Below are 12,360 nucleotides of genomic sequence, written 5' to 3' on the forward strand. Positions count from 1 at the left end.
TATCTTACACAGAGTTAAGAAAGGAATGCCATATTTGATAGTACCTTAAAACATAAGGCTACATTCAGCAATTATCCTAATCAATCCCAAATATGGCATGTGTTCTAATGAGCTAGTTCTAGCTCCATTTCTGGTCTGGAAAAGTAAGAGCACTGAAAAGATTTTCAATCTTTACTACTAAAAGACATGCTAGCACAGACAGTAAAAATAAAAATCAACTCCTCTTTAAGTAAACTCAGATATGTTTTTCTTTTAAAAATCTAAGGATGCTTTTTTATAATTAAAAAAAAAATTTTTAACATTTATTTATTCTTGAGACAGAGAGAGACAGAGCATGAATGGGGAGGGTCAGAGAGAGAGGGAGACACAGAATCTGAAATAGGCTCCAGGCTCTGAGCTGTCAGCACAGAGCCCGACGCGGGGCTCAAACTCACGGACCGCGGGATCATGACCTGAGCTGAAGTCGGACACTTGACCGAATGAGCCACCCAGGCGCCCCATATAACTTTTTAAATGTTTATTATTTTTGAAAGAGAGACAGAGTGTGAGTGGGGGGAGGGGCAGAGAGAGACACACACACAAAATGTGAAGCGGGGCTGCAGGCTGTCAGCACAGAACTGGACACAGGGTTGGAACTCACCTACAGTGAGATCATGACCTGAGCCGAAGTCAGACACTCAATCGCCTGAGCCACCCAGGTACCCCTCAAAGGATACTTTTGAAAGTATGCTTCCAAGTTTACCCATGTGAATCTATTCCTCCTTTGTCTTACAGTTTGGCTACAAAATCAAACTTAATAAACAGGGCTAGACCTAGGAATTCTGTTTATCTTTTCTTCAAACCCAAAGTTCAAATGCAACTATAAAGGTATGAAAGAATAGAGACAACAAGTAGAATGGTAGGGCACAAAGTAGTCTCAGGGCAAGTTATCATCCCCAATGATCAAATGGGGAGGAATTCAATGAACAGGCTGCCAGATAGGAAGGAAGAGCTGGCCTGATGGAGTCAGGACATCTAAAAGAGAAGCAGAGAGTAGCAGATTGCAACAGAAAAATAGAAGGTCCCCGGAGGCAAGGAAGAAAAACATGGCAGTCAAGACAATAGAAAGGGAACCACAGATGCAAGAGGCAAACCCGAAAGTAAAGTAGCAGCCTAGGCCGGTAAACCTTTGATTACCTACAAAACAAAGCCCACCACAGCATCTGTATGGTGCTGATCTGGTCCTATACTCGACAGCCGTAATCCTATATATAGGGAATACTTCCATAATTCTCTTTTTTTATTTTTTTAAAGTTTATTTATTTTTTTGAGAGAGAGAGAGAGAGAGAGAGGGAGAGGGAGAACATGAGTAGGGAAGGTCAGAGAGAGAGGGAGACACAGAATCCGAAGCAGGCTCCAGGCTCCAAGCTGTCAGCACAGAGCCCGACGCGGGGCTCAAACCCACAAACTGTGAGATCATGGCCTGAGCCGAAGTCAGACACTAAACTGACTGAGCCACCCAGGAGCCCCAATACTTCCATAATTCTTACATCTTCATTTCTTTTTTTTTTTTTCTTGAGAGGTTAAAAAAAAAAAAAAAACTTTTGAGAAACAGAATAGCAAGGCACTAATTTTTGTGCTCTAAACCAGGGTTTGGCACTGTTTTCGTAACAGCCCATATTTAAGAACAGTTTTTGCAATTTTTTTATGACTGGGGAAAAAAATTTAAGGCTACTTTGTGACATGAAATATCATATGAAATGCACATTTCAGTGCCCATATATGAGATTTTGGAACACAGCCACACCGGTTCACTTACGTACTGTGTAAGGCTGCTTCTGCCATACAATGGCCGGGCTGACGACTCCACAGAGAAAATACAGCCTGCAAATATTTGCTCTCTGGCCCTTTACATAAAAAGTGTGTCGGGGCGCCTGGGTGGCGCAGTCGGTTAAGCGTCCGACTTCAGCCAGGTCACGATCTCGCGGTCCGTGAGTTCGAGCCCCGCGTCAGGCTCTGGGCTGATGGCTCGGAGCCTGGAGCCTGTTTCCGATTCTGTGTCTCCCTCTCTCTCTGCCCCTCCCCCGTTCATGCTCTGTCTCTCTCTGTCCCAAAAATAAATAAAAAATGTTGGAAAAAAAAAATTTAAAAAAAAAAAAAAAAAAAAAAGTGTGTCGACCTCTGCTCTATACCAAACTGAACACTTGCACATTTGGTTGTTTTTTTAACTGTAAAGAACTTGTCAGCCAAGTATTTCTTCTGACAACTTTTCTTACGATCACAGGTTTCAAAATTAACCAAGCCACAAAAACCGGAACCAAGACTTCAGGGATCTTGCCTTACAATTAAAAATTTTGTTACTAAAACGTGCATTAGTTTGGATTTGTTTTCTAAACCGTGAAGAGAGTTCTTACTAATGCCTACAAACACAGGCAACTCTAGGTCACCTTAGGGTGCAGGAGGGGGCCCTGTCCCTTATTTGGCAAAATTCAAACCCAGTTTGATATATTTGGTTTTGGCTCCTTCTACAAGCTGAACAGAGTTGTTAAACTGTTAGTTTCAAAAAGATGGGTCTGGAATACCGGATGAATGGGAGGGTGTCAACAAATGACTTTATAACCTACTCAGCTCATGTTACAAAAACATAAAAGCAGGGGCGCCTGGTTGGCTCAGTGGGACACGCGACTGTGATCTCAGGGTTGTGAATTCAAGCCCCACATTGGGTGTGGAGATTACATAAAAATAAAATCTTTAAAAAACAAACAAACGGGGTGACTGGGTGGCTCAGTCGGTTAAGCATCCGACACTTGATCTTGGCTCAGGTCACGATCTCATGGTTCGGGAGTTCGAGCCCCCAGAAGGGCTCTGCACTGGCAATGCGAGGCCTGCCTGGGATTCTTTCTCTCCCTCTCTCTCTGCCCCTCCCCTGCTAGCACTCGCTCGCTCTCTCGCTCTCTCTCTCAAAATAAACATTTTTTAAAAATTAAAAAAAAAAAAAACACCATATGAAAAAATGTTCTAAAGAGTAGAAACTTGTCCATTGTAAGTAACATTATGAGCATAATCAAGAAAAATGCCAACAAAGTAAATGTTTAAAACAGGTAAAAAAGAAGCTACAGGAGTGCTTGGGTGACTTAGTTGGTTAAGCATTCGACTCTGGGTTTCAGCTCAGGTCATGAGCTCATGGTTCGTGAGTTCAAGCCCTGCATCGGGCTCTGTGCTGACAGTTCAAAGCCTGGAGCCTGCTTGGGATTCTAGGTCTCCCTCTCTCTCTCTGCCCCTCCCCCGCTCACGCCCTCGTGTTTTCTCTCTCCCTCTCTCTCTCTCTCTCTCTCAAACATGAATAAACATTAAAAAAAAAAAGAGGCTATATAACTTGAGAACAGTATCTTGATACTTGTTTACATCTTTAGAACATTCCTGGCTTAATAATTAGATAGGAAAATCCATCTGTAAAGTTAACTGTGAAATTACCAAACCCAGTCGCTATTTAAAAAACAAACAAGCAAACAAACAAAAAAAACCTGAGCCAAAAGCATCACAAACCTAACAACAGGCACTATAATAAACATTTTGTCAAGTCATGGGCCTCCCTTGAGTAATAAATAGCAATTTCTAACCTTCTGGGTCACATTAAGATATACCCTGGTTGGCAAGAAGCTAAAATGACCCAGTCAGCAACTGCAGATTGTTCTAGTAAGGTTTGGCTAGTAAAATAAAAGAAAGACTGCCTTTTTAAAAGCATGTCTACCATTAAACCAATGGAAGACTCCTCTGAACAAGGTTAAGTCAGGAAAACACAGGCATTCTGTTATCACGGCCTTGTACGAAGACAACTATCACGAACTAAGAACTTTGTACAAAATGACAAAACGATGTGATAAAGCAATACATAATCCCGTTTGTAATAAGGTCTGAAGATATTCTGCGAGAGCGCCCGCGCGAGAGCGAGGGCACTGTTTCCGTGGGAAAATGACCTCAGTCTAACCCAGAAATGTTTTCCATCAAAGACCGTTACGGTAGCAATACACAATAAGCGCAACCTGAAAAGAAAGTCATCAGTGGTCACTAGTGGCTTCAGTCACATTAACAGCACGTGCCCCCAGTGATTACAGCACCACGGAAAGACCGTTATTAAATTATGTGGCAGATCTCCAATTTAAACCCCAGGCTCCGCTCCGTCCCCGGGTAGGGGGATGAGGACGGGCTAGAAATGCAAACTCATCAGTGCTTTGACCTCAACACCGGGGGCAGCCCCGAGGACATTCCCCCAAGAGCGCGAAACATCTCAAAGTCACTCCCAAACGGGTCCGACCACGCCCTCTCCAGAGGGCGTCCTCAAAAGTTTTGCTCGGAAGGGAAATCGAGGCACAGATAATTTACAAGGGCCGGCGGAAGGAGCCCTGGACAAGCCCTCATCTGCCTGGATCCGGGAGCCCCAAAGCCGCGGCTGGGGCGGGGGTCGCCAAGCTTCAAGAGGCGACCTGGGAAGCGGGTCTGGACGATCCGGCGCGCCCTCCCCTCCCCCTCCCGGCGCCCGCCTTGCCGGGGCCGCCGCCCGGTACCTCTCGATGACTGAGGCCACCAGCTGCGGCAACTCCTTCATCTCGAAGGCGGAATAGGACGCAGACAGCAGGGGCCGCACCGCCACCTCCCAGCCCGGGGTTGTGCTGGACCCCGTCGCCGGGGCCCCGGGCGCCGGCGCCGGCGCCGCCGCCTCATCGCCGCCGCTCGTCGCCATCTTCCGTCGTACTACTGCGGCTCCCTTCGGGGGCTTGCCACCGGCCCAGCGCCGCCTCCCGGGAGGGGGCGGAAATGACGCAATCGTCGCGTCAGACTGCGCGACGCAGTCGCCAGGCAAAACACGCGACGCGCAGGGCGGCCTCACTCTGCTCTCAGGAGAAGCTCGGCGCGGCGTGGAGGCGGGCTCGAGGAGCTGCGCCTGCGCAGGACGTACTGCTTTGAAGGAGGGCGGGGGAGCGTTAACCTCCGCGCCTGCGCGCTGGGAGTCGTTTCCCGAGGTAGGAGCGAGGTGGCTTCGCGGCATCCGGAAAAGGTGAGCTGGGGGTTTAGTTGAAGTTGGCAAGACCAGGGCAGCCCAGTAGACTATGCATCTGCGGATACGATGGTCCTGGCCCGAGATAGCTAAGGACCAGAGTCTAATCACTCACCCGCTTGCTCCCTCTCGAGTGACCCCCTTAATAGTGATACTACAGCACTTCGCACTCTAGACAACTTTCTACTCCCTACACCACGTCTCGCTATTGCAGTCACTAGTCTTACTTAATTCGCGCTCAGATCCCTTTTGCGTTCTGATTACCCTCACCAGTAGTATTACCAGCCAGCATTTACATCGGTCTTTGCAATCTGCCCCGGCAGGTTCTTTTTTCCCCATTTTTCTACTAGCAAACAAGGAACTTAAATTTTAATAACGGATTTTTGCCGATAGAGCTATCTGGGTTCAAGATCTAAGAGGGAAAAGCGGTTTGACCAGTTGACTCCAGGAAAGGTATGCGTGCATTGAGGACAATCTTCGCGGGGGTGGAGGGGTGTCGGTGGACGGCATCGAGCTCTAGGCCCTGTGACCCACAGTCCGCCTAAATAAAGATCATCATCGCAAGAACTGTGGACGGTTTGAAGATCCTGAAGCCCTGAAATTCTTCCCCAAGTTTTGGAGGAGCTACTGTTGTTTTGGTGTAACTCTGGTAAATAAATTGGTACCTGATGATCAATCTGCACTTTCAGTAAGAAGGTAATTGATTGTATGTCAGGAAATAATAACAACAGCAGAGTTGTTTGTTTTTTTTCTTTATTTTTGAGAGAGAGCACAAGCGGAGGTGGGGCAGAGAGAAAGAGGGAGAGAGGGAATTGCAAGCAGGCTCTGTGCAGACAGCATAGAGCCACACACGGGGCTTGGTCCCACAAGTGGTGAGTTCGTGACCTGAGCCAAAACCAAGGTGCCCCACAACAGCAGGTTTCTTAAACATAAAAATAAAAAAAAAAAAAACAGAGAAAGAAACTTCTCCATAACATACCAAATACTGCACCAGTTCAAGATACTGAACCAGAGTCCTAAGGAAAAAGCTTGAAATTTTTTTTTCAAGCTTATTTACTTATTTTGAGAGAGAGACAGCATGAGTAGGGACGAGGGAGAGAGAGAGAGAGAGAAAGAAAATCCCAAGCAGGCTCCGCACCATCAGCACACAGCTCAACATGGGGTTCGAACCCATGAAACCATGAGATCGTGACCCAAGCTGAAACCAAGAGTCAGACACTTAACTGACTGAGCTACCCAGGTAGCTTGAAATTTTACCCCTTGGCTTGAAATTTTAAAGTGGCTCTTGGGACATTAATTTCATTTTACCTGAAGTACAAAATCAACCTGCAGAGGTTCTCTTGGGGAGGTGTCAGGAAATAATAGAAGATCAAATGTTCCTGCTCTCCTCCTTCCCCCTCCACCTGCTGCTTGAAGGAGACATAGTAAAAAGATAAATGCAGACTATCACTGGGCAATTTGCACCTGTACCTAAACTCACATTACTTTTTTACTATCTCTGGCTCATCAATTTGGAGAAAGCACTCCAGTTATCTTTCTTTACAAGCAGCATATTAGTTTCAGTATTCAAGGTTTGTTCTTGTGTTGCTTCAAGGTTTGGAATGGCATCCACATTGTAAATTTAAGTAAGCTGTGCACCTAATGTGGGATTAAACTCAGGTCCGAGGGATCAAGAGTTGCTTGCTCTGCTAACCGAGCCAACCAGGTGCCCTTCCACATTCTAAATTTAGATAAGAAAGGAACACAGTAAATAGGGTACTAAAAGAGACTTCTATATGTAACACAAGCTTCCAATACTGTAGTCCAGAAAATAAGATAGAAACTAAACAGTAATTTTTATGAATTACTAACTGAATGATTTAAAATATTAGTTTCCTTCTAATCCCAAGAGGCTGGGTTAAGGAACTAAAATTTTAAAACTTGTAAAAGAGAGCTATGATATAGTCATGTTACAAAAATGCAGTGAAGGAAAAATTAAGCAGCCATGACTGAATAGTATTAATGTGGGAATACAGACAGAAGAAGTGTGATGAAACCTCCTGGGAAGTGGAAAAATATGGAAAACATAATATTCAATTGTATATTTATGATGTATACACATTAGCAGTTAAAAATACTTCAATCTGAAAACAATAAGAGGTCAGGGCGCCTGGGTGGCTCAGTCAGTTGAGCATCCAACTCTTGATTTCGGCTTAGGTCATGATCCCAGGGTCATGGGATCCAGCCCCGTGTCAGGCTCCATGCTGAGCGTGAAGCCAGCTTAAGAGTCTCTGTCTCCTGCCCCTTTCCCCTGCTCATGTGTGTGCCCTCTCTCGCGCGCTCTCTCTCCCTCCCTCCCTCTCTCTCTCTTAAGAAATAAAATCCAGATTCCTTGGCTTCACTCAGAACTGCTAAATCAAAATCTTTAGTAATAAAAACAAGAGGTCACTGTCACTGCAGGAACCTCAAAGACAAGAGATAGTGGCATTTTTATTTCAAAAAAATTCCATCTGATAAGAGTTGCTTGAAAGAAATTCTAGTAGACATTGTGTGTTTAGAAATGATTACATTGGGGTGCCTGAGTGGCTCTGTCAGTAAGCGTCCGACTTCAGCTCAGGTCATGATCTCACAGTTTGTGAGTTCAAGCCCCATGTCAGGCTCTGTGCTGACAGCTCAGAGCCTGGAGCCTTCTTTGGATTCTGTGTCTCCCTCTCTCTCTCTCTGCCCCTCCCCCACTTGCTCTCTGTCTCTTTCAAAAAATAAACAATAATAAACATTTTTTAAAGAAATAATCACGTGAATAAGCTGCAAGTGTTAGCTCCCAGCAGCCATCAGAGGTGGCCAACAGAGGTCAATCTGTTCTTGGGCTTTTACAAAGTTATCAGAGCCAATAGTGCCTATTTTGTGGAAATTCCTAGTGCAAAACTGAATGCTGGAATGGAGAGCAGCTCCTTTTTGGTAATTCACAATGAACAGAGTTGGTTTTGGTTTTTGTTTTTGTTTTTAGTATCATGAATATAAGGAAATAGATTAGAAGCCTAATTCAATTTAGTAATAAGATAGTCATTTGTAATCCACAAGTATTGATTATTTTTCCCATAATACTGCATTGTATATGGTATGAATTTAAAACAGCAGAAAATGTGCCTTGCAGCCTTCTTACTTTAAGAGAGAGGAGCAATCTTGGCAACTGTGCAGGGACTAGAATCCAATGTCAGTTTTACAGAATAGCAGGAAGCAAGACTTACAGGAAACTGAGGACGAAAAGAGCACAATTGAAATGGTTGAAATTATAATAAGGTGAATATCCAGATTTGCAACGCTGTTCTGAAAGCTTGACTGGCAAACTTCTACAGAATGAAGCTTAGATGGAGACACTAATTCAGCTTAACCCAAATAACTTATGTAAGATCACAAATATATCAGAAGAGTTTTCTTTCATAAAATGGTTTTTATATTCCTCAGACCTGCCATTGCCCATCTTTTAGGATTTGCACTCAGCAAAATTGTGGACTGTCACATTTAGAGACAGGAGGGATGAAGGATAAAGCAAATGTGGTAAAATGTTAACATTTGGGGAATCTGAGTGGAGGATATCTGAGAAATCTCTGTACTCTTCTTGTAACATTTCTGTAAGTCTGAAACTGCTTCAAAATAAAATTTTTTTAAAGTTTGTGAGTACTTTGCTTTATGATTAGGAAAACATGACTTAAGTATAATGATCTATGTGGCAGGTACTTAGCAGAAGGAAAGTCGTATACATAAAAATCTAGGACAAGTGGAGTCAAGCGATTAAACTGTATCCTTTAGCACTACTGGGGGTGGGAGGGGGACAGGAGAGCTGCCCTGGTCAGAAGTGAATGTTCTTGGCAGAAGCACACTGACCATAAAGACCATGCAGAGAATATCACATCCTCTATTCTAACTGCAAAATAACCAGACTTACAATAGCATTTTAACTTATACAGGCTTTTTAAAAATAGGATACGCATTCCAACTGGCAGACATAAGCGTAACCCTACACTCTGGTTTATCACTCTTCTAGTCTAGCATATGGGATATACAACGTCACCAAAACCGTAAACCACTTATGTGAGTAAATGTGCCTTTGAAATGCTTAGTTTGCTTTACTGACTTTCACTCATTCCAATTGCATGTGAGGTGATAGGAGACAAGAGTGTGCGTCCAGGGCACCTGGGTGGTTCATATGGTTAAGTGTCCAACTTAGGCTCAGGTCATGATCTCACGGTTCACGAGTTCAAGCCCCACATCAGGCTGTCTGCTGTCGGTGCAGAGCTCACATCAGATTCTCCATCTCCCTCTCTCTCTGCTGCTCCCCCACTCTCAAAAATAAACATTAAAAGAAAAAGTGTGCTTCCATACAAATTAGTGGCTATTTTATAAAGACCGCCCCCCCCCCCAAGTGTCATCAGTCTGTATACTGGGAAAGGCACCTTCCCAGTATCATGGATCAGAAATTTACACAAGCCTCAGTGCTAATAGAAAAATGGCTTCTTGGGCCTCCTGGGTGGCTCAGTCTGTTAAGCATCCGACTCTTGATTCCAGCTCAGGTCATGATCTCATGGTTCATGAGATCTGCACTGTCAGCACAGGGCCTGCTTGGGATTCTCTCTCTGCCCCTTCCGTGCTCATGTTCTCTCTCTCTCTCTCACTCACTCTCTCTCAAAATAAAGAAAAATGGCTTCTTGGTTGGAGGTCAGTCTCAAGGTCACACTAATGCCTTCCGAGGAGGCGGGTGTGTGCACATCATTTACCTTATAAATCCTTACTGGAAAGATGGTCTAAATAATACAAAATAGACTTACCTGAAAGAGTATTCGATTGATCTCATAAAAATCTCTAATGGAATAACATTTAAGAATTTCAACCTTGTGGCCATTAAAAAAGGGTATGGGAAATCCATATTGCTAATATGGAAAGCTCTTCACGATACATTAAGTGATAAAATCAAGTTGCAGAACATTATGGAATCTGGAGAGGTATTTACCAAATTGTTCAGTGGTTACCTCTGGGGCACAGAATGGGGGAAGGCTTTGAGGGAGAGACTCATCTTACAGTTTGGGGCATTAACTTTTTTCTTAGTCTTTTTTTTTTTTTTTTTTATAAAGTTTATTTATTTTGAGAGAGAGCACAGAGTCGGGGAGGGGCAAAGAGAGAATCCCAGGCTGATAGCGCAGAACCTGACAGGGAGCTCGATCCCAAGAAACAGGGGATCTTGACCTGAGCCAAAACCAAGAGTCGGACCCTTAATCCACTCTACCACCCAGGTGCACCTATTAAATAGTCTTAAAATAGAGAACTTGGAGGGGTGCCTGGGTGGCTCGGTCAGTTAAAGCGTCCATCTCTTGGTTTTGTCTCAGGACATGATCTTGTTTCATGAGTTTGAGCACACCCCACCCAGCTCTGTGCTGCTAGCTTGGGATTCACTCTTTCCTCTCTCTGCCCCTCCCCCACTTGTGCGCACGCACGCGCGCACTCTCTCGCTGTCTCTCTCTCTCTCTCTCTCTCTCTCTCTCACACACACACACACACGCAAATAAAGCAAAAATTTAAAAAACGTGGAGAGCAAAATTGAAGCAGTTCATACAAAGTACCAGTATGTCCTTCGTTATTGAAAGGTAGATGGTACCTCTGTTTACATTTTACAAACTTACAATAAAAGTGCACAGAACGTTGTCTACGTTCTTTTGATTATGCAGTAATTGTCAAGTTACGTCCAGCTTGGGGCTCAAACTCACAACCCCAAGATCAAGAGTCGCATTCTCTACCAGCTGAGCCAGCCAGGTGCCCCTCATCTGGCAAAAATTTTTTTAAAAAGGTTCTTCCCCTGAATGTTCTGATTCTGTAGTTAACTCATACTTTCCCCAATAACTGACTGCAGAGTCAAAGGCTAGGGAAAAATTATAACAAAAGCCACAAATTTTACATTATTCCCTAAAGGGACTGACAATCACTAAATAACTAGCTGCAAAATCTTCCACCAAAGATCTTGAAAGTGACCAAATAAAATAAAATTTAAAAACCATTAAAAATGCTGAAGGACTTACTTCTTTAAGTGAAACATTGCAGGGGGCTCCCAATTAACCTAATTATTGAAGAGAGAGGAAGCAGACAGCTCAAGGGAAACGCACAGAAAAAGAGGAAGACCAGAAAAATCAGAGCACTGAGGGGCAACAGTTTCAAATGCCACAGGTAGAGGCTGGGTGAAGCCGGTCCCAACCAAGCACAGCTTTAAGACGGTGAAAGGTAGGAAATGACAAGATGGACGCTGGAACATGCCATCAGCATCAGCCATTTCAAGCACTTGCTTTGCAATAACTTTCAGTAGAATGGTAATGATCAGAGCTGAAATACAGGGCATTTTATGAAACGGCAGAGAAGCCCTCCCCTTAGCTTGCTCTTTCAGATTCTGGCACATATGTAGGTAAATAAAAACCAGAATCTAGCAGAGTTGGGGGTGCTGTGCAAACAGGGCAGGCACCAAGGCAGTAGCTAACGACGCAGCTGCACACACATATATAGGGCAGTCAACATTCCAGCCGGCTCTCTCAAAACTAGGGCAGAATTTTTTTTTTTTTTTTTTTTTTTTTTTTTTTTTTAATTTCTTTCCTTCTCCCAGGACACTTTAAACAAACTATGCCTTGAGTCAGGATGAAAAGATGCTGGTTTTCTCCTGGAGACACCTAGATGTTGACTCACTCATTAAAATCAGTTTCAGAATTTTATTACTCAAGTAAAAGTAAAATGATTATCTTGTTTCTTCCTTCTCTATCATGGTCTACCAGCAGCATATGACCACAAAAAGATTTCACTGTTTTTTTAAAGTTTATTTATTTTCAGAGAGAGACAGCATGAGTGGGGGAGGGGCAGAGAGAAACAGAGAATCCCAAACAGGCTCCTTGCTGTCAGCAGAGCCCTATGTGGGGCCCGAACTCAAACTTTGAGATCATGACCTGAGCCGAAATCAAGAGTCAGACACTTGGGGAGTCGGTTAAGCATCTGACTTCAGCCCAGGTCATGATCTCATGGTTCGTGAGTTCGAGCCCCGTGTCGGGCTCTGTGCCAACAGCTCAGAGCCTGGAGCCTGCTTCAGATTCTGGGTCTCCCTCTCTCTCTGCTCCCCTCTAGCTCACACTCACTCTCACTCTGTCAGAAATAAATAAACTTAAAAAAAAAAAAAAAAAAAGAGTCAGACGCTGAATTGACTGAACCACCCAGCTGCCCCAGATTTCATTTTGTTTTTCAATAACACAACTCTTATATGATTGAATTGGCACGCTTCCTATTCAAATACACTCCATTTCTGCATAGCTTTTTGTCCCCTC

General features: G+C 44.0%; 1 protein-coding gene across 4 annotated transcripts in view; it reads right to left on the reverse strand.

Moving 5' to 3' along the window:
* UBR4 (ubiquitin protein ligase E3 component n-recognin 4) overlaps positions 1 to 4,750 on the reverse strand; it is a 131,679-nt gene extending 126,929 nt beyond the window's left edge. For all 4 annotated transcript variants that reach the window (XM_042951688.1, XM_042951686.1, XM_042951687.1 and 1 more), the window contains exon 1: positions 4,545 to 4,750. In XM_042951688.1, the coding sequence (XP_042807622.1) occupies positions 4,545 to 4,720 (176 nt within the window). In that variant the 5' untranslated portion in view covers positions 4,721 to 4,750. The remainder of the gene's footprint in view (positions 1 to 4,544) is intronic.
* Positions 4,751 to 12,360: the final 7,610 nt, after the last annotated feature.

Source organism: Panthera leo, chromosome C1 (assembly GCF_018350215.1).
Source record: "Panthera leo isolate Ple1 chromosome C1, P.leo_Ple1_pat1.1, whole genome shotgun sequence".
In the NCBI taxonomy this organism is placed as follows: Eukaryota; Metazoa; Chordata; class Mammalia; order Carnivora; family Felidae; genus Panthera; species Panthera leo.